The following is a 23,664-nucleotide window of genomic DNA, read 5'->3' on the forward strand; positions in this document are numbered from 1 at the left end:
ACCAGCAGGTCGCGCGTTCATAGGTAGATTTCCACCTTCTCCCTCTTTCCTTCCTTGTCGTCCTCGGTGTCTTCGGGAGTTCCCATCAGGTGTACTTCTTCAATGATCACACTAGCTCCTGGCACAATCCAAGTCATCATTACTTTGCAGCAGACATTAAGACATCTGACAATTAGGCAACAGACAATTATTATTGCAACGAGAATGATCAGTCCATGCATTAAATAGGATCCCCCCATTAACCATTCGAGCCAGCTACTCCCCTTCTTGGGTCCTTGTCTAAAGTCATCAACCTGCTTTCTTATGTCATTAATGACTTGGGTGATGTTGTAAGATTCATCTGTAACATGCGTTATACATTTGTCTCCTATTATTGTGCTTACTCCACCCTGTTAGGCTAACTGATAGTCTACTGCATAGCGGGTCTGCTGTGCATATAATCTTAATTCAGCCATTTCTTGGTTGACGGCCTCCAGTGCCTTTGATGTACTGTTTCCCAGGATGGTTAATCCACAGATAAGATGGTTTCTATTTTTGACACTAATTACTCCTGCTGCTGCCCCCCCCCCCCCCCTCCCCGAGACAGTCCCAAGGAACCCTTAGCCGAGTGACGATCCCAGTGTGGTCGGGACTTCCTAATCGGCACAGAATTCCTTGCTGATGGCCCATGTCACTATCTTTCTCTGGATATGCCCCTTTTGAGGGCATGGAACAGTGAGTGGTCCTATTGTCCCCACTGCAAAAAGGATCGGGAGGGTTGGTGTTGCCGTCGTGAAGGTGCCATTGAAGAGGAACACAAATCCCTTCTTGGCCCGGTAGCATTTAATATCATGGTTATTGGTTTGTGTATACCGCCAATTGCTTGGTTCACTTGACTCCCTGTCTGATTCCACCACTTGGTAGGTATCAAATGGGTATGTCCATTCGGCTGAGCTGACATGAGTCCCATTACACTGACCACAAATGAGCTGCCTCCCCGTGGTTACGTTCAGGCATCTCTGCTCGTTACAGGTACAAGTAAACTGACCTCTATTTACCCGACAGTGCTGACGGACACACTGCGTCTGTACGCAGGAAGCATTCTTGGGGACCAAGGCATATGCACATCCCCATCCCTGCCCCGAGAAGCAAAGCGAGTAGCTTGCATCACCTGAGCATACTCTTCCTCCCACTCCCTGGAGCCCCCTGCACACAAGATCTGTGGGATTTATAAGTTCCACACATCTTCCCTGTATACCCCTTTTATATTTGCCTGTTTGTCCTTTACAGGGTGCGTCTGAGGTATCTGCCGTATATAAGTCATGGGGGGTCCACCCAGGGGTGGCCACAAATAGGGCCTCTACAGATTGGGCTAGCAGGTAACACACGGTTCGATTACCGTGTAAATGTACATGAGCCTTGTAGGATAAGTTATCCTCTAGCCCTGTCAATTTTACAATTGCGACAACATAGAGTAATACAATCATATACGCGATCTTAGACATGTTCGCAGCAGGCCAGTATCAATCTTATTACTTTATGTTAACAACTTTCCAAAGGCTATATTGCCAACCCGAATGCGTCAGTTAATCTTGCTTGCAGTTGTCACCTGGTTTGGGGAAAGCACTCTGGTCACTTTAATATCACTCATTCGTTTCTTTATATAATTTCAGTTGGGTCCAATGTTTCCATACACCCTTCCCCCTTATGTCCAGACAGGCACAGGTATCTCGACTAAGTATAACCTCATATGGCCCATTCCATTTTGGTGCAAACCCTGGTTTTTCAAGTAATGTTTTTACCAAGATGCGACTTCCCGCTGTTGGGACGTCAGGGAGCATTTCAAGCTCTCTCTGTGCGTCTCTTTCTTCCTGATTTATCCTTTACTAATTTACACATCTCTTTTAGTTGGGCGCTTAGTTCCAAAACATACCGTTTAATTTTGTCCTTTAGTGGACCTACATCTGTCCCACCTGTTATGATGCTTTCTGGTAATTGCATCGCCCTTCCTATCATTAGTTCATAAGGGGTTAATCCGGTTGTCCAGTTTGTGGTGGCTCTTAACCTCATCAATATAGTAGGTAATACTTCTGACCATTTTTTTCCTGACGTCTGTATGGCTTTGGCCAGGGCATTCTTAAGGGTTCTGTTCATGCGTTCCACCATTCCAGAACTCTGCGGGTGGTAAGAACATAAGAAATAGGAGCAGGAGTAGGCCATCTAGCCCCTCGAGCCTGCCCCGCCATTCAATAAGATCATGGCTGATCTGAAGTGGATCAGTTCCACTTACCCGCCTGATCCCTATAACCCCTAATTCTCTTACCGATCAGGAATCCATCTATCCGTGATTTAAACATATTCAACGAGGTAGCCTCCACCACTTCAGTGGGCAGAGAATTCCAGAGATTCACCACCCTCTGAGAGAAGAAGTTCCTCCTCAACTGTGTCCTAAACTGACCCCCCTTTATTTTGAGACTGTGCCCTCTAGTTCTAGCTTCCTTTCTAAGTGGAAAGAATCTCTCCACCTCTACCCTACCAGCCCCTTCATTATCTTATAGGTCTCTATAAGATCCCCCCTCAGCCTTCTAAATTCCAACGAGTACAAACCCAATCTGCTCAGTCTCTCCTCATAATCAACACCCCTCATCTCTGGTATCAACCTGGTGAACCTTCTCTGCACTCCCTCCAAGGCCAATCTATCCTTCCGCAAATAAGGAGACCAATACTGCACACAGTATTCCAGCTGCGGCCTCACCAATGCCCTGTACAGATGCAGCAAGACATCTCTGCTTTTATATTCTATCCCCCTTGCGATATAGGACAACATCCCATTTGCCTTCTTGATCACCTGTTGCACCTGCAGACTGGGTTTTTGCGTCTCATGCACAAGGACCCCCAGGTCCCTTTGCAGAGTAGCATGTTGTAATTTTTTTCTATTTAGATAATCCAATTTGCTATTATTTCCTCCAAAGTGAATAACCTCACATTTGTCAACGTTATACTCCATCTGCCAGATCCTCGCCCACTCACTCAGCCTGTCCAAATCTCTCTGCAGACCTTCTACGCCCTCCACACGATTCACTTTTCCACTTATCTTTGTGTCGTCTGCAAACTTTGTTACCCTACACTCAGTCCCCTCCTCCAGATCGTCTATATAAATGGTAAGTAGTTGAGGCCCCAGTACCGATCCCTGTGGCACGCCACTAGTTACCATCTGCCAACCAGAAAAGCACCCATTTATTCCGACTCTCTGCTTCCTTTCGGATAGCCAATCCCCAATCCACGCTAACACCCTACCCCCAACTCCGTGTGACCCAATCTTCTTCAGCAACCTTTTGTGAGGCACCTTATCAAACGCCTTTTGGAAATCCAAAAACACCGCATCCACCGGTTCCCCTCCGTCAACCGCACTAGTCACATCTTCATAAAAATCCAACAAATTCGTCAAGCACGACTTTCCCCTCATGAATCCATGCTGCGTCTGCTTAATCGAACCATTCTTATCCAGATGGCCTGCTATTTCTTCTTTAATGATGGATTCCAGCATTTTCCCAACTACAGACGTTAAGCTAACCGGCCTGTAGTTACCCGCCTTTTGTCTATTTCCTTTCTTAAACAGCGGCGTAACATTAGCCGTTTTCCAATCCGCCGGCACTACCCCAGAATCCAACGAATTTTGATAAATAACCACTAACGCATCCGCTATTACCTCTGACATTTCTTTCAGTACCCTGGGATGCATTCCATCCGGGCCCGGGGACTTGTCCACCTTCAGTCCCGTTAGTCTACCAAGCACTGCCTCCCTGGTAACATTAATTGTATTGAGTACCTCTCCTACCAACCCTCTATCGTTAATATTCGGTAAACTATTTGTGTCTTCCACCGTGAAGACCGACACAAAAAGTTATTTAAAGTTTCAGCCATTTTCTCATTTCCCACTATTAAATCCCCCCTCTCGTCCTCCAAGGGTCCAACATTCACACTTGCCACTCTATTTCTTTTTATATATTTGTAAGCGCTTTTACTATCATTTTTTATATTTAGAGCTAGCCTAGCTTCATAACCTATCTTTCCTTTCTTTATCGCTTTCTTAGTCGTTCTTTGTTGTTTCTTAAAGTTTTCCCAATCTTCCGATTCTCCACTATTTTTGGCCACTCTGTACGCATCGGTCTTTAATTTAATACTCTCCTTAATTTCCTTCGTTATCCACGGCTGGTTATCCCTTTTCTTACAGTCCTTCTTTATCACCGGAATATATTGTTGCTGAGTACTGAAAAGGATCTCCTTAAAAATCCTCCACTGTTTCTCAGCTGTCCTACCTACCAGTCTGCTCTCCCAGTCCACCTTAGCCAATTCAGCCCTCATCCTATCGTACTTCCCGCTGTTCAAACAGAGGACACTGGTATGGGACAGTACTTTCTCCTCTTCCATTTGTATCAGAAATTCGACCATGTTGTGATCACTTGACCCAAGAGGGTCCTTCACAAGAACATCCTTAATTCTACCTACCTCGTTACACATTACCAGATCTAAGATAACTCGGTCCCTCGTCGGTTCTGTAACATACTGTTCAAGGTAACTATCCCGACAGCATTCTAAGAACTCTTCCTCCAACCCACCCCTTCCAACTTGAGTCAGCCAATCAATATGCAGGTTGAAGGGATGTGGAATTTTTGTTTTATTCCCATCAGTTGGCACACTTTTTACCACCGTTCCGGTGAAGTGTGTCCCTTGATCTGTATCAATTTGTATGGGTACTCCCCACCTAGGGATTACCTCCTCCTCCAATATTCTAGCCACCGTGGTAGCAGTACAATTTTTAGTAGGGAACGCTTCTACCCACCTGGTAAACTGGTCTATAATAACCAGACAATAGGTTTTGCCGTGGGATTGTGGTAGTGGCCCTGTAAAATCTATTTGCAGATGTTCCCAGGGCCCCCTTGGTCGGGGCTGGTGTCCCATCTTAATTTTTATGGGTCGACCAGGATTGTGTTGCGTGCATGTCACGCATCGGTGACAATGTTGGGCTATGTCCCTTCCATTCCTTTCCACCGCCATTCTTTTCCTATACTAATTGCCATGGCCTCTCTTCCCACATGTGAGAATCCATGGTGTAGTTCCAAGAGGGTGTTTTGTATGCACTCCGGTGCCATTACCTTGTCATTTCGTCTCCAAATGTTATCAGTCCCACTGCTCGCTCCCTGTGCTTCCCACTGCCCCTTTTCCTCTTTCGAGGTATCCTCGTGTAAGTCCCGAATATCTATTTTGTCTCCTGTCTGGCCCGTTACTGCTATTGACAGCTCACCAACTGCCTCCTGCTCTAACGCTAATTGCGCTGCTCTATCTGCAGCTTGGTTCCCTTTGTAATTTAACCAGTCGGGGTTATCCCTTTCTGGTTCTTTCTGGTGCACTTTAATTTTTATTACTGCCGCTTCTCGGGGTTTCTCGCTGGCTTTTAGTAATGCCTCGATCCTTTGTTGGTGTTTAATAGGAGTTCCTCCCGTGGTTACAAACCCCCTTCTACCCCATGCCGTCATATAATCGTGTATTACCCCGAATCCGTACCTATTATCGGTATATATGTTTACCGTTTTTCCTTCAGACACTTCTAGTGCCTTTGTGAGTGCCACTAGTTCTGCCACTTGTGCGGATAGACCGCCGTCAATTCTTTCTGACCTTACTGTTTCTAATTTGTCATTTACTACTACCCACCCTGCTCGGGGTGATCCTTCCACGTATTTATGTGAGCCATCTACAAAAAGGGTCTCCTCAGCTGTTGCTAAAGGTACATCCTTTACCCTACCTTCCTCTAAATCCATATCTACATCTCCACAGTGATGTGGTTCTCCTGTACCCAAAATTCCTTATCTCCTGTGTCCCTTACTATTCTAACTGATTTGGTTAGTGATTTGGGAGGTAGGAGGACTGCTTCCCATTTAGCCCTTCTCATATTCGAGACGGACCTTAGCTTTCCTGTATTTGGCATTTCCACCGAGGTGTGTTTGGTGTGGAGGATTATATTTCCTGTCATTACTATTGGTTCACTAACATTTACGGCCCAGGCGGCGCAATCTAAGGCGGCTATGCACCTTGGCAGTCCGGTTTCTACCGGTCCTTCTGCTGATGAACAGTACACTTGGACTCGCCTACCGCAGGGATTCCACAATAGTCCCGCTATCTTCCATCGAGTAATGAGTGACATCCTGAACAGGGTAGAATTACCAGAGGGTAGCACGGTTCTACAATACGTGGATGACATATTAATAGCCTCAGAATCTAAGTCAGGACATCAGGGAGCACTATACCAAGTGTTAAATCTCTACTACAGCTGCCTTTGCTTCTGGTTTTATTGGGTATTGTCGGTGGGGCTTGTGCTCCGGTCCGGGCACCTTTATCAGGTCAGTTTTAGTTAAGCCAGTGTCTAATTTCATTTCGGCCCATACTCTGGGGGCGGAGGCACAGATGGCTCCGAACCCTTCAGTTTCTAGTCGCCAATCTCTGGTGGGTCTCTGTTTATCGCCATGATCTTGCGTTCCTACTGCAGAGTAGAACCCCCCTTCATTACAGTGTATGTGGAAATCTTTATTGGAATCTGGTAGTCCCAGTCTGGGGCTGATATCAGTTCTGCCTTTAATTTATTATCGGCCTCTTCTTGTTCAGATCCCCATTCTACGGAGTTTAAAGCTGGCTTTCCCCCTTTAACTAGTCTCTGTATAGGCTCTGCCAATTTTGCGAATTCCGGGATAAAACTTCGGCTATAGTTAAACAGTCCCAGCACCTTCCTGACTCCTCTTACGGTGACCAGCCGCGGCATTTGTTGTACCGCCTTCTTTTGGTCTGTTGGCATCTCTTTAAGCCCTTGTGATATTAAGTGTCCTAGGTACAGGACTTGTGCTTTCCCAATTTGTGCCTTTTTGAGGCTCACCTTTAACCCTGTGGTTTTTAGTTCATTTAACACTTGGTATAGTGCTCCCTGATGTCCTGACTTAGATTCTGAGGCTATTAATATGTCATCCACGTATTGTAGAACCATGCTACCCTCTGGTAATTCTACCCTGTTCAGGATGTCACTCATTACTCGATGGAAGATAGCGGGACTATTGTGGAATCCCTGCGGTAGGCGAGTCCAAGTGTACTGTTTGTCTCCCACTGTAAAGGCGAATTTGTCTTGGGATTCAGGATCCAAGGGTAGGGACCAGAATCCATTGGCTATATCCAATACAATAAAGATTTTATGCTCCGGTGACAATCCATTCAGGATTGTCGAGGGGCTTGCTACAATGGGGTGCAATTTGGACGTGACTTTATTGAGGCCGGTGCAGTCTATCGTGAGCCTGTAGCTTTTGTCGGGTTTGCTCACTGGCCAGGTTGGGGGGTTAGTGGTATTCGTAGTTTCCCTCAGAATTCCTTTCTCCACTAACCCTTTAACTATCTCTACTACAGCTGCCTTTGCTTCCGGTTTTATTGGGTATTGTCGGTGGGGCTTGTGCTCCGGTCCGGGCACCTTTATCGGGTCAGTTTTAGTTAAGCCAGTGTCTAATTTCGTTTCGGCCCATACTCCGGGGGCGGAGGCACAGATGGCTCTGAACCCTTCAGTTTCTAGTCGCCAATCTCTGGTGGTGGCTGTGGCCACCTTGATAGTCTCGAGGTGACTTGTGAGTTTTCCTACTCTGTTTTCCGGCCGTCCCGTTTTGGCCAGATTAATTCTCCCCACAGTCAATCAAAATCTCATACTCCTTCATCAAATAATTTCCCATTATTGTACCCTCGTTATTTTTACATACATAGAATCTCATAGGTATATACAAATTATTTATTTCTACTAACGTGGTCTTGCTCAGGTAGGCGGGTGTTTTGTTCCCTCCTATCCCTGTTAGATAAATCATCCTACTTGTAGTGGGTAAGGGAAGGTCGGTGACAGATATGGATGCTCCTGTGTCCACCAGCATCTCACATTGCCTGCCCCCTACTAGTGCAGACACATAAATCCTTCCCTCCTTCTTACCCTTGTGAATGGGGGCTGCAGGCCGTCAGTCTTGCTGACCTCGGAGGTTCCTTAGTTCCTCCGGTTCTGCTGTGGACATGGATCGGGGCGGGGGTCTCCCATGTTTGTCCCAACATATTGCTTCAGTGTGTCCCTTTTTATTACAGTGATTACAATGTTTCCCACTGTTTCTGATTTTATTTCCTTTCCTTGGGACCCAGCACTCCTTTGCAAAATGTCCTTGTCGGCCACAATTGTGACAGGTCAGTTTGGGCTTAGTTCCGCTCCTGCTATCGTAGGCGGCTACTCTCTCCGGTTATATCCTCGTCTGAGATTTCTCCTCCCCGCCTCCAAGTATGCCACTAGCCCATTCCACTAGTTCTTCATAATCCTGGGACATGATCACTCCCATCTTTAGGATGGTTTGGTGAGTGCTGGAGAGCCCATCCTTGAAAGCCTGGATGAAGGCTCGATCCCCACGGCCTGGGTTTCCTTGCCCTGAGCATTTCTGGTATACTTGGAACAACTGTTCCCCATATTCAGAAGCTCCTTCCCCCTTTTGTTGCTTGGTCGTTGTGATTTTACTCCAATTAGTAGGAGCATTCCCTAAAACTCTCTGGACTTCTGTTTTAAACAGGGCGAAGGATGCCTGTTGGGCATCTGTTTCTGCTATTAGGGCCATTGCGTGTGTCCACCACCCCCACTGTAGTCTTGTGCTGGGGGACTGGCGGGCCCTCCGGCTACCTGCCTCCATTTATCCGCTGGACATGCGGCCCTGACCAATTGGTGTATATCCCTTAGGTGCAGTTGGTGTCCTACCCAAATCGTATCTAATTCTTCCCAAAATTTTGTATTTGCGCTTCTAGGTTGTAGTTTATCCAGGGAGGCCATTATCTGTTGTCTTTCGCCTGGGGTAAATGGTTTGTAATTTGCTTTTGGCTGTGCGTCTGTTCCCCCTCGGGTTACTGGCGCCAAGTTGTGTTCTACCGCTTCCCCTTCCTCTGGAGGGGCGGTTGGTCCCTGTTGTATGGACTCATAAAGGGGCAGAGGAACAGTTTCCCCTCCCCATTGATTCTCCTCTAATACTCGATTCTTTTTCTCCAATTCCCTTACTCTGGATTCTAAATTTCTAATCTTATCCTTATCCTTGTTCCATCTTTTAGTGGAGGCGACTGCTTGTTCAATTAGTCCCGCTAATTGGTGTACTAATGATACCCCTGCCTTTTTTGTTTTGTCTCTCTTTTCTCCATCTACCCACTTTCTCTGTTGTTCTAAGGTCTGAGAAACACCCCAGCCATCCCTTTGCATCTTCTTAATTAACACGTGTCTGTCTGTCATATATTTATCAATGAGGGAACCCGCAGGTCCCCACTTAATTTCTCTATCTGCCATCTCGCAGACTTCACTACCCCCGGCCACGGTTACTTCCTAGCAACGTGTTTTCTCCACCGTTAGGGTTACTATTTATACTCATGGACACGATGACCTCCTCAGCAACGTTTCCTCCACCGGAGTCCGGCTCTAGGTCAGAGTGATCAGCTCCTTTTTCCGCACCGCTTTGCAACGTGACAGACAAGTACACAAACTACACAAACTTTCATGCAAACAGGTGGCAAACTCTCCGTTTGTTCGCCACTACAGAGTTTGATGTTAAATGACCTTTGCCACTTGTGCTTCACGATCCTAAGTGCCCTTGTGCCTCTACTCCCACTTCAGGGTCCTGACCTTCGTGTGGGGGATTTCCCCTCTTAACAACCGGTCTCAGGCTGTGCGTTTGAGACAGGCACTTCCTTGTCCTTTAGTCGATCAGCGCAAGTAACAGTCAATACTTATTTCTATACTGTTAACAATCAATACTTATTTCTATACTATAAATTCCCCTAATTTTTTACCCATTTTAAACTGCATTGTTGACTCAGTCTGACTCCCACAGATTCAATGATCTCTACCCCAGTTCGCCGATTGAGGCCAATCGATCCAGCTCACCAGCAGAGAGATCCTGCCCGACTACGCCAATTGTTGTGGGAAAATCACCACTCGGAGTCAGACTGAAAGATTCAACACGCAGTTTTATCGGACAAAGCTTTGGGAGAAGCGCTGGGCTCTCCGCAGTGCGCGCAGTCACCTTCTCAACTTTACAATGGCAGTTGAGCATCTTTATACTTTTTCAAATAATAGACAAGAACGGACATTAGCCGTTAGCACATCGTTATACAAATAATAGACAAGGATGGACATCGGCAGTTAACACATCGTTACACATAGAGGAGACCAGGACATCGGCAGTTAACACATCGTTGTACATAGGGTAGATACATTTATGCATTTATGTCCCCCATCAATGACTGATCTCGTTATCAAAACTCTTTTTTTTGGGGTCCTACTTTTATCTAAAGCTCAGGTGCCTCTAGGTCTGATCTGTTTCCTGCAGCAATTCAAACACTAACAGGTTTTAACTTGCTGTGCAATGTCTGTGCCCAAGTCAGCACATCTTAATGTCTTTTCCCAGAGTCCATTTTGTGCCAGGTAACCATTTTGTGTCCTTTAATTTTGATTTTACTCCAACAACTACAACATGTTTTCCAGTGACAGGCGACTCACCATTGGCCGCAGTTGGGATCTTCTGGTTCTGCCAATGTCTATGGTGTTTTGCATATCCTCCCTGTCCTGCCATCAGGGAGCCCACAGCTGGCTGTTGCCTTTGGCAGGATTGGAGGAAGATCCTGTCAGCAGGAAGGGCCAGAAAATCTCGCCAAGTGGTTTTGGTTCTCCCACTACTTAGTTGGAGGAGTGTTCTGCTTATCCAATATGGGATGTTGGACAAGTAATGTGAAAAATCAGAGATAGTGAAGGGGTAAAAGGGATGGTGATAATGTAGAGTTGGGTGCCATCAGCATATGTGTGTGATCTGATGTAATTACAAATAATGTTGCAGAGGGGTTGTAGATGAAAAAAATTAGCAGATGTTCACCCTGCCATGCGAACATCTGCAAGTTGTTTAATATAAAACCTAAAAACAGACCTTATTTGAATGTAAATAATACTTTGCCTACATGACTTAGAATGTATGAATATTTCATGGTTCTTCAGCTAAGGTAGAGTCAGTTCCAGAAGCTTTCTCAGGTTGAGCGCTCCCAGCGCGTTGGGTAATAAACATTCGTTCTGTACTGCGTCTATTCTGAGATTATTTTGTATAATAATCTGTTCCACAACAAGGGGAATCTTTGTGTAGTATGTCCATGTAATAACTCTGTAGTGTTTTAAAATGTATTGAAACCTCGTACTCTAGAAAAAGAGATGCTAAGCGGATCACTATGTCATCTGTATCCAAGCTGAACATCTTGGTTGAATTTTACATTTTTGTAATTCTGGCAAATCGTCTTGACATCATTCCACCCAGCACTTGGCTTTTTATCCCCAGAGCCTGGTTCCCTAGATTAATCATTCAGTTAAAATACCAATTTGCCATTGCCTCCCCCTTTTTTCTAGTTTCAACAACTGTTACCTTTTAATAAAGTTCTCCACTGCCATAACAATCCTAGATACTTGGAAGATATGGGCATTCAAAAATGACATTGTTATAATTTACGTAATATTACAATACATCTACCCATATTTGGGCAATGACAAAACCTTAAATAAAGGAACTGAGGGCATTGTGGCTAAGTTTGCAGATGATACAAAGATAGGCGGAGGGACAAGTAGTATTGAGGAGGTGGGGAGGCTACCGAAGAACTTCGACAGGAAAGAGGGTAAAGAAATGGCAGATGGAATACAACTTGGGGAAGTGTGAAGTCATGCAAATCGGTAAGAAGAACAGAGGCTTGGACTATTTTCTAAATGGGAAATGAATTCAGAAATCGGAAGCGCAAAGGGACTTGGGAGTCCTAGTTCAGGATTCCCTTAAGGTTAACTTGCAGGTTGAGTTAGGAATTAGGAAGGCAAATGCAATGTTAGTATTTATTTCGAGGGGACTGGAATACAAAAGCAGGGATGCACTGCTGAGGCTTTATAAGGCTTTGATCAGACCATGTTTGGAATATTATGAGCAATTTTGGGCCCTGTATCTAAGGAAGGATGTGCTGGCCTTGGAGAGTGTCCAGAGAAGGTTCTCAAGAATGATCCCGGGAATGAAAAGCTTGACGTATGAGGAGCGTTTGAGGACTCTGGGTCTGTACTCGATGGAGTTTAGAAGGATGAAGGGGGATCTCATTGAAACTTACAGAATACTGAAAGGCTTGGATAGAGTGGATGTGGGGAAGATGTTTCCATTAGTAGGAGAGATTAGGATCTGAAGGCACAGCCTCAGAATAAAGGAATGACTCTTCAGAATCAAGGAGAAATTTCTTCAGCCAAAGGGTGGTGAATCTGTGGAATTCATTGCCACAGAAGACTATCGAGGCCAGGTCATTGAGCGTATTTAAGACAGAGATAGAAAAGTTCTTGACTGGTAAGGGGATCAAAGATAACGGAGAAAAGTCTGGGGAATGGAGTTGAGAAACTTATGAGCCATGATTGAATGGTGGAGCAGACTCAATGGGCCAAATGGCCGAATTCTGCTCCTATACCTTATGGTCTTAAGTTCAGTGGAATATTCAGGTCCTGCCCATTATTAGGCACTTGGGAGTAAACAAATTGTTTCATCCTATTACAGCATTAATGAGTCAACAACTGTATGTAGAAAAATTAGAGGTAATTGTTTTAAATTATGTAACATATCCATGTGGAAACCTCTTTTTATTCAATTGGACTATTAAGGTAGAATTTTTTATTTGTTTCAGATGGAGACTCTGCAAAGTGAATTTCAAAATCGTGTTTACTATATTGACATGAATGAAAGTTTCAATATGTCTGCCACCTTTGTGCCAAAGCCAGGAACTAGCACACGTTGTCTGGCAAGTATTCCATTATCATGTTTTAAATTGAACAATACTGTTTACAATACATTTCGAAATAGAAAGAAAAATATTTAACTTGATGTATTATAATTGTTAAAATTCGCAGTTTTGTATCCTGGACCATTAACAAGCAAAAAGTGACTATTTCCGAAATTATCTGAATGGTGGCAGTTTAAGAAAAGGGGAAGTGCAACATGACCTGGGTGTCATGGTGGAACAGTTGCTGAAAGTTGGCATGCAGGTACAGCAGGTGGTGAGGAAAGCTAATGGCATGTTGGCCTTCATAGCAAAAGGATTTGAGTATAGGAGTAAGGATTTCTTGCTGCAGTTATACAGGGTCTTGGTGAGATCACACCTTGAGTATTGTGTGCTGTTTTGGTCCCTTAGTCTGAGGAAAGATATTCTTGCTATTGAGGGAATCCAGCGAAGGTTCACCAGACTGATTCCTGGAATGACAGGACTGACATATGAAGAGAGACTGGATCGATTGGGCTTGTACTCACTGGAATTTAGAAGAATGAGAGGGGATTTCACAGAAACATATAAAATCCTGATGGGATTGAACAGACTAGATTATTCCTGATGTTGGGGAAATGTAGAACTAGGCGTCACAGTCGAAGAATAAGAGGTAAGCCATTCAGGACTGAGATGAGGAAGAACTTCTTCACTCAGAGAATTGGAAACTGTGGAATTCTCTACCACAGAAAGCTGTTGGGGACAATTTGTTAGATATGTTGGAGGGAGCTGGACGTGGCCCTTGTGGCTAACGGGATCAAGGGCTATGGAGAAAAAGCAGGAGTGGGATGAAAGAGCATGATCAACCATGATGGCACAGTGGCACAGTGATTAGCACTGCTGCCTCACAGTGCCAGGGACCTGGGTTCGATTCCCAGCTTGGGTCATTGTCTGTGCGGAGTCTGCACCTTCTCCCCATGTCTGTGTGGGCTTCCTCTGGGTGCTCTGGTTTCCTCCCACAATCCAAAGATGTGCGGATTAGGTTGATTGGCCATGCTAAATTGATCCCAGTGTCAGGGGATTAACAGGGTAAATATGTAAGGTTATGAAAATAAAGCCTGGGTGGGATTGTGGTCGGTGCAGGCCTGATGGGCCGAATGGCCTCCTTCTGCACTGTAGGGATTCTATGATTCTTCTATGATCATATTGAATCGTGATGCAAGATCTAAGGGCCGAATGGCTTAATCCTGCACCTATTTTCAATGCTTCTATTACACCTTGCTCTCCAGAACTAAGGTAAACTCTCTATTGTACCAAAGCCATCCTTAATGAAATGTTCAGCTTTCAGTGATAGAGTCCAAAGATGTGTGGGTTAGGATTGGCCATTCTAAATTGCCCCTTAGTGTCTGGGGGACTAGCTAGGGTAAGTGCATGGGGTTATGGGGATAGGGCCTGGATGAGATTGTAGTCAGTGCAGACTCAATGGGCTGATTGGCCTCCTTCTGTCCTGTAGGATTCAATGAAATCTATCTATGAAAAAAGGGCACTATCCAGAATGGCAGACTGCGCCAAATCAGCATTGGAGGCTTTTTGGTATTATTTCTGCCCATTCCAAATGTTTTTGGTGCATGTATGATATATCAACACCAGCACTGTATCAGACAAGGTGTGCCACATGGATCCTGCCAGGAGTGGGCAGAGTCATTCAGCCACCAGTTTTTCACTTTGGGGCTTGCTCAACCCCCACCAATGCCATGGAGTGCTTTTTGAAATACCAAACAAAATAATTTAACGGAATTTTTTTTTTCTTGCAGGTTATGGTAACTAATCCTGACTTAGTGAGTTTCCAAGCGACAGTTAATGTTTTCGGAAAGACTATTGATGATAACTGGGTGTTCAAAATGGTTAGTGAAATTGTATATTTTGCTAATTAATGTTTGCAAAGCTGACCCTCATGGGCTAAACATGGCAAAAACAAACACCAAACATTACAGAAAGGAATTTCACCTAAAATAGTGTAAACACAGTTTTTGTCTTTAATTATTTTTATCTCTACAGAATAATGAAACATTAGAGCACAGAAGAGGCCATTCGGACCATCAAAGCTATGTCAGACCTCTGTAGAGTAATTCAATCGGTCATTCCCTACTTTACCCTTACAGTCCTGTAAGTTTATTTCCCTCATGTGCCTATCCAAACTCCTTTTAAAATCAATGATCTTCACCACTTCTATCTAAGCTTGTAGACAATGGGTTCCAGATTATTACCACTTGCTGCATAAAAGTAATCTTCCTTATAACCCTGCATCTCTTCCCCAAAACCTTGGGCAGAATCTTCTATTCCCACCAGCAGCAAAAATCATGGCAGGGCACTTCATTTACATAGAACATAGAACAGTACAGCACAGAACAGGCCCTTCGGCCCACGATGTTGTGCCGAGCTTTCTGAAACCAAGATCAAGCTATCCCACTCCCTATCATCCTGGTGTGCTCCATGTGCCTATCCCATTTACATAGAAACTAATAGCAGGAGTAGGTCATCTGGCCCTTCGAGGCTGCTCTGCCATTCATTATGATCATGGCTGATCATCAAATTCAATATCCTGGTCCCCCCTTCCTCCCATATCCCTTGATCCCTTTAGTCCCAAGAGCTATATCTAATTTCTTCTTGAAATCAGACAATGTTTTGGCCTCAACTACATTCTGCGCTAGTGAATTCTACACATTCACCATTCTCTGGGTGAAGAAATTTCTCCTTGGCTCAGTTTTAAAAGGCTTACCCCTTATCCTCAAACGATGACCCCAAGTTCTGGACTCCCCCACCATTGGGAACATTCTTTCTGAATCTACCTGTCCAACCCTGTTAGAATTTTACAAGTTTCTATGAGATCCCCTCTCACTCTTCTAAACTTCAATGAATATAATTCTAATCGATTTAGTCTCTCCTCATATGACTGGCAACCCTCACTGTACTCCCTCTATAGTAAGGACATCCTTCCTCAGATAAGGACACCAAAACTGTACACAATACTCCAGGTGTGGCTTCACCAACGTGCTATACAATTGCAGCAAAACATCCCTATCCCTATATTCAAATCCTCTTGCTATGAAGGCCTACATACCATTTGCCTTCTTTACTGCCTGCTGTACCTGTGCGCTTACTTTCGGCGACTGATGCACAAGGACTCCAAGGTCTTGTTGAGTATCCACCTCTCTCAATTTACACCCATTCAAGTAATAATCTGTCTTTCTATTATTGCTACCAAAGTGGATAACCTCACATTTATCCACATTATACTGCATCTGCCATGCAAATGCCCACACATTTAGCCTGTCCAAATCACGCTGAAGCATCTGCATCCCCCTCACAGCTCACCCTCCCTCCCAACTTTGTATCATCTGCAGATTTGGAGATAATACATTCAGTTCCCTTTTCTAAATCATTAATATATAATGTATTAATAGGAAGACAGATTAGCACAGATCCCTGCGGAACCCCACTAGTCACTGACTGCCAATCAGAAAAAGACCCATTTATGCCAACTCTTTGCTTCCTATCTGCTAACCAGCTTTCTATCCATCTCAAGACATTAGCTGCAATCCCATGTGCAGCCTGTTATGTGAGACCTTGTTGAAAGCCTTCTGAAAGTCTAAATAAACCACAGCCACTTGTTCTCCTCGATCAACTCTACTAGTTACATCCTCAAAAAATTCCAATACATTTGTCAAGTCTGATTTCCCTTTTGTAAATCCATGCTGACTTTGTCTGATTATACCACTGTCTCCCAAATGCTGAGTTATGAAATCCTTGATAATAGGCAACTTGCTTCCCCAGTACCGATGCTAGGCTCAATGGTCTATAGTTCCCTGTTTTCTCTCTACCTCCCTTTTTAAATGGCAGGCTTACATTAGCTATCCTCCAATCTGTAGGAACTATTTCAGAATCCAAAGAATTTTAGAAAATAACCACCAATGGATCTACTATTTCCAGGGCCACTTCCTTAAGTATTCTGGGATGAAGATTATCAGGACCTGGAGATTTATCCACCTTCAATCCCCTCAATTTCCCCCAAACCATTTCTCTTAATGCTGATTTCCTTCAGCTCCTCACTAAACTCAGATTCAACTAAATATTCCATAGTAGTATTCACAACACTAGGCACTAAAAAAGTTGGTACTTCTGGAGATGATTCTGAGAAATCATTTTGAGATGACAGCAATTGGTCAGCATGGCATCATCAACTAGTCATAACGGATGCACACTCAAAGTGACCAGACCAACTAGTTCATCTTCAGTTTAAACCGTGTAAGAAATTGGATCTGGTTTGGCTAAAACTATAGCTGGTGTCCATTTCTCACTAGTGGCATTGCTAATATTCAATCTCCTTGTTGAAATGAGTGTTGTTTTGCCTTCATTTCTTGTCTAGCAACTTGAGATTGTTGTTGTTGTTCTACTATCTCTGAGGTTTCTGAAGGTAATAACAAATCAAACATAGTTCTCAACTTTCTCTTTAAGAGTAGTAATGCAGATGAATTTTAGGTAGCCACATGAGCAGTGTTTCTATGAGATGCTATGAGATTCTGAGAGTCCAAAGATGTGCGGGTTAGGTTGATTGGCCATGCTAAAATTGCCCCTTAGTGTCCTGGGATGTGTAGATTAGAGAGACTAGCGGGTAAGATATGTCGGGGTATGGGGGTAGGGCCTGGGTGGGATTGTGGTCGGTGCAGACTCGATGGGCCGAATGGCCTCTTTCTGTACTGTAGGGTTTCTATGATGACGTGATAATGAATCTTGATCTCTTAAAGCTTTCAAAGAATGTTTCAAGGGTTGTACAAATCTTTCAGCGATTCCATTGGTTGATGTATGATAAAGTGCGGATTTTATATGCTGAATACAATTTACTTTGAAATAATCCTCAAATTCTTGTGAAGTAAACTGAATCATTATCACGAACAATCTGTTCTGATTTATCAAAACTTGCAAAAATTTCATCCAGTTTTTTAATGGTTTTTCAGATGTAGTAGATCTAACGTTAACAACTTCTGGTCACTTTGAGTGTGCATCAGTTATGACTAAAAACATGTAACCCTCAAATAGACCAGCAAAATCTACATGCAATTATTGTCTTGGCATTTTAGGCCACCTCCAAGGGTGTAAAGGAGATGACAATGGTATATTTCTAATTTGTGCACAGGATTAACACTGTCCCACTTTTCCTTTAAGCTGAACATCTATACTTGGCCACCATAGATAACTATGTGCTAATTCCTTCATCTGCATTATACAAGGATGACCATCATGTAGTTGTTTTAAGAACTCTTCCATGCAGAATGATCACTGTGATTCCCTCCAATAGACACACACCTTGGATGGTCAACTCAAGCTTTTGCAATGTGACCCATTTTGCCACAATTTTTGGATTTACTATCCTTGCTCCAGCATTTACTCACTGGCCCATTTTGGCACATCCATGACATGCTTGTTGCTGTTTTAACTTCCTGTGGGCAGTTCCTAACTTGTGGATCTTCATTCCTACATCAAATTGTGAAGCTTCTAGCAGCCAGTTCCATCGACACTATGATTTCTACTGCTGTCTTTAAAGCCAAAGCATGTTCAGTAAGCAATCTTCTTTGGATAGCTTCATGTTGGAGACCACAAACTAGATGATATCGAAGAGTAACTTCTAATGACTCACCAAGTTCACAATGCTGTGCCAGCCTTTTAAAGGTTGCCACAATCTGAACAATGCTTTTGCCTTCCACTTGATTCCTTCAGTGGAACCTGAACCTTAGAATCCTACAGTGCAGCAGGAGACCATTCGGACTATTAAGTCTGCACTGACCACAATCCCATCCGGGCCCCATCCCCACAACCCCATGCATTTACCCTAGCTAGTCCCTCTGACATTAACGGGCAATTTAGCATGGCCAATTCATCTAACCGGCAAATCTTTGGACTGTGGGAGGAAACCGGAGCACCCAGAGGAAACCATGCATACACGGGGAGAATGTGCAAACTCCACACAGACAGTGACCCAAGCTGGGAATTGGACCCAGGTCCCTGGTGCTGTGAGGCAGCAGTGCTAACCACTGTGCCACCGTCCATTACATGATGATCAGTGGTTTTGGAGAGTAATGCCCTTCAAGGCACTTTATTAAGTGACCGTAAGTTTTGGTCCCTGGCTTTTCTGGATGAACAAAGCTCTGGAGAAAATTGAAGGATTTTATTTCCTATTGTACTGAGAAAAGCTCGTATGAGCAGCTTGTCTTCAATGTTATTCACTTGTACAAAGTACTGAAAACAGTCTGCATAGGAACTCAATGATTCATTTCCTTAATTGAAAGGATCCATGGTGCCTTATTGACACAGTATTTCTCTTGCAAGCACCAGCAACTCGAGACTGCTCAGTATATATTTTTTACTGTCTTCCCAGTACCCCCCTTTTTACCCTGGAGATCGTTGACTTGATGTATTTTATTCCCATACGGCCAAGGCACAGAGCAAAGCATCCCTTCTTTTCAAATATGTCAGATGCTGCCTGGAATCTCACCCTCTTGTGATCAGAAAAATCCCCTCTTTTAAAACCACACAGAGAGCTTCCACCATTTTTCAACTGCGTAGTGAGTCTCCTGCTCTACCACTACACACTGCAACATGTGCGCAGCTTAGAGGCATTTACCCGATTTTCTTTTCCGGTAAGAAACTCAGTAGTTTGCTTCCTTTTTTTTTCTTACTTGGTCTCCCTTCCCTGACATTTCAATCTTTGATCATGTTGTTGATTTTCCACAGTCTTGTAATATTTGAAGTGTGAGCATCCACAATGTTATTTTTCTACCTAGGATCTTCTCTTGACGTTCTCAATGAAACAAAATCCTGACTCTATGCCAATTTTCTTTTTTTAATGCCCTAAATATGTTCGTGGTTGTGTGCTTTAAGCGAAAAGAAAAAGATGTGATTTGCACAGGTAGATTCAAAATAACAACAACATGCTTATTGCTGGAGTTGTGTGTAGAGCACAGAGGAAGAAACTAAAACAGGAGGCTGTGAAACACCCCAATGACATCACCATCAAATCAGATGACTGACTCTTAAAGCAATCATGCAACCACTTAAATATATAACAGTAGTCGCAGTATCCTGTAAGTTTCAATAAGATCCCCCCCTCATCCTTCTAAACTCCAACGAGTACAGACCCAGAGTCCTCAACCGTTCCTCATATGACAAGCTTTTCATTCCAGGGAATATTCTTGTGAATTTCCTCTGGACCCTTTCCAAGGCCAGCACATCCTTCCTTAGATACGGGACCCAAAACTGCTCACAATACTCCAAATGGAGTATTGACCAGAGCCTTATACAGCCTCAGAAGTACACTTCTGCTCTTGTATTCTAGCCCTCTCGACATGAATGCTAACATTGCATTTGCCTTCCTAACTGCCAACTGAACCTGCACGTTCAGATTCCCAAGTCCCTTTGTGTTTCTGATTTCCTAAACATTTCCCCATTTAGAAAATAGTCTATGCCTCCATTCCTCCTTCCAAAGTGCACAACCTCACATTTTTCCACATTGTATTCCATCTGCCACTTTTTTCCCCCTCTCCTAACCTGTCCAGGCCCTTCTGCAGCCCCCCAGCTTCCTCAATACTACCTGTTCCTCTACATATTTTTGTATCATCTCAAACCTAGCAACAGTGCCTTCAGTTCCTTCTTCCAAATTGTTAATATAATGTAATGAGCAAAGTTCTAATGGGGCTCCTGTAGATGTAGCGTATCTGGACTTCTAGAAGGCATTTGATAAGTGTTATGATTGGTATGTAGCATAAATGACCTAACCACCCAAAAGAAGCTGTTGGCAGAATCTAATTTGAATTTAAAAAAGGCCATTGAAATAGACTTATCACTTGAGAATGCAGAAAAAGGGGCTCAGGGACTACAGGGGGCATCAGGCAGCAACGTTCTCCAACTAGGCAGAGGGACTTCAAGTAATCAGTCCTCAATGGAGAATGTTCGTGTAAATCAGGTGTTAAAGAGTTCCTCACAATATAGGAACTCTAATATCACCACTATCATCGATAGAACCCAATAGTCAAGGGATGACTCCAAGAGTATTAGAAAACATAATTCAGAAAGGTGCAGTTGCCAGACGACGGATTATTGCAAGCACTGTCAAAGGACACAGCCAAGATGAAGTTTCAGAAACAGGCAAAACATGTGCTTCCTCGTGAAACAGCCAAGACCAGTACCTGACCATACCAGGCAACTATCCCCTTTTCCAGAGATGGGGATATTACAACTGAATCGTATCATCACAACAAAAGTTGTCCCAATAATATAGAATTACTGGTGAATGGCCATCCCTTGAAGCTGGAGGTGGACATGAGACTCTCCATTATCGGAGAACAAACATATAAGCGCCTCCAATCTGGCATCCATCTCCTAACTTTAGAAGGCACGAAGGCCAGACTAGCCTGGCCCACACAGGGGAACCTTTCTAAATAAAAGGCACCCCACAATGGCCCAGTAAAGTACAGGCAGCAATCAACTTGTCTCCCACTCCTTATTATACAGGGGCAAGGATCGAGCCTTATAGGGAGAGATTGGCTCCAGCCGATCTGGCTGAACTGGTTGGAGATCTTCAGGTCAGGCATGGGGGTCTGTACAAAGTTATTAGTAGATACCCTGGAGTTTTCCAGGAAGGCTTAGGAAAAATAAAAGGGCCAATTCCAAGATCTACACTGACCCCGATGTTACAACTAGGTATTTCAGAGCAAGACCAGTCCCATACTCCATGCTGGAGAAAATGGAAACTGAACTAGAGTGTCTTGAAAGTTTAGATATAATATGGCCCATGCAATTTGCAGAGTGGGCTGCACCTGTAATCCCTATTCTTATACCCGACAAATCTGTTCGTCTTTGTGGAGACGATAAATTAACAGTCTCCAAATTTGATAGGTACTACATGCCCAGAATTGAAGAGTGGGAGTTCACATGAAGAGGGAGAAATGCATCTTCAAAGTGGCTGAAGTATCCTATTTAGTCTACCAAGTAGATGGCAAAGGGATACATCCAGTAGAGCAAGCCAGTGGACTAGTTAATTTGCTTTTGCAAAGAGCTGACACAGACATGATGGATCAAATGCCTTCTTCTGTTCTGTACCATTCTATAAGAACATAAGAACTAGGAGCAGGAGTAGGCCTTCTGGCCCCTCGAGCCTGCTCCGCCACTCAATAAGATCATGGCTGATCTTTTTGTGGACTCAGCTCCACTTACCCGCCCACTCACCATAACCCTTAATTCCTTTACTGTTCTAAAATTTATCTATTCTTGCCTTAAAAACATTCAATGAGGTAGCCTCAACTGCTTCACTGGGCAGGGAATTCCACAGATTCACAACCCTTTGTGTGAAGAAGTTCCTCCTCAACTCAGTCCTAAATCTTCTTCCTCTTGTTTTGAGGCTATGCCCCCTAGTTCTAGTTTCACCCCCAATGGAAACAACTTCCCTGCTTCTATCTTATCTCTTCCCTTCATAATCTTATATGTTTCTATAAGATCTCCCCTCATTCTTCTGAATTCCAGTGAGTATAACCCAGTCTACTCAGTATCTCCTCATTAGCCAACCCTCTCAACTCTGGAATCAATCTCGTGAATCTCCTCTGCACCCCCTCCAGTGCCAGTACATCCTTTCTCAAATAAGGAGACCAAAACTGTACACAGTACTCCAGGTTTGGCCTCACCAGCATCTTGTACAGCTGCAACATAATCTCGCTGTTTTTAAACTCCATAGCTCTAGCATTGAAGGACAAAATTCCATTTATCTTCTTAATTACCTGCTGCACCTGCAAACCAACTCCTTGCGATTCCTGCACAAGGACACCCAGGCCCCTCTGCACAGCAGCATGCTGCAATTTTTTACCGTTTAAATAATAGTCCATTTTGCTGTTATTCCTACCAAAATGGATGACCTCACATTTACCAACATTGTACTCCATCTGTCAGACCCCCGCCCACTCACTCAGACTATCTATATCCCTTTGCAGACTTTCAGCGTCCTCTGCACACTTTGCTCTTCCACCCATCTTAGTGTCATCTGCGAATTTTGACACACTACGCTTGGTCCCCAACTCCAAACCATCTATGTAAATCGTAAACAATTGCGGTCCCAATACTGATCCCTGAGGTACACCACTAGTCACTGATCGCCAACCAGAAAAACACCCATTTACCCCCACTCTTTGTTTTCTGTTAGTTAACCAATTCTCTCCCCATGCTAATACATTATCTATAACACTGTGCATCTTTATCTTATGTAGCATCTTTGATTCCATAACATACTGTTAGCCCTGTTGGAAAAGCACTTGAAAATTTCATGCCTTATTAAACGATTTCAATAATAATTTCAACTTCTATAACTCAAAAAACGAATTATATATTTGTGGAATGTCAAATTTCTCCATAAAGTAAAAAAATACCCTGCAAATGTTCAAATTCATTTTTTGTTTGTTTTAAATAGTTTTTTTATCTTTATTTTAGTTTAATAAAATCATGGTTGTTGATTTCATTTTCTCAAATTTTTAATGGAAATAAGTAGATTCTGTGATTTTAACTTCCTGTCTTTTTGTGTGTGAGTATCTAAATGTGATAGGTTAGCTTTTTTCAAGGTCAGCATCACTTGAACTGCAGAGGTTCAAGAAGATAGCTCACCGTCACCAAGGACAATTAGGGATGGGCCATACATGTTGGTCTAGCCAGCAACACCCAAGTCCTATGAAAGAATATATAAAAATAAATACAGATACACAGGAAGAAGCTGTGATCAACAGGCTATTCTCAGTGCCCTTCCATCTACGAAAG

At 43.7% G+C, this 23,664-nt stretch overlaps 1 protein-coding gene across 1 annotated transcript in view; it reads left to right on the forward strand.

Moving 5' to 3' along the window:
• The window catches only part of LOC144479380 (cation channel sperm-associated auxiliary subunit delta-like), a 145,306-nt gene that overhangs the window by 113,710 nt on the left and 7,932 nt on the right, over positions 1-23,664 (forward strand). Inside the window, exons 11-12 of the mRNA XM_078198000.1 lie at positions 12,745-12,858; positions 14,631-14,720. Coding sequence (XP_078054126.1) covers positions 12,745-12,858; positions 14,631-14,720 — 204 coding nt within the window. The remainder of the gene's footprint in view (positions 1-12,744; positions 12,859-14,630; positions 14,721-23,664) is intronic.

Source organism: Mustelus asterias, chromosome 26 (genome assembly GCF_964213995.1).
Source record: "Mustelus asterias chromosome 26, sMusAst1.hap1.1, whole genome shotgun sequence".
Taxonomy (NCBI): domain Eukaryota; kingdom Metazoa; phylum Chordata; class Chondrichthyes; order Carcharhiniformes; family Triakidae; genus Mustelus; species Mustelus asterias.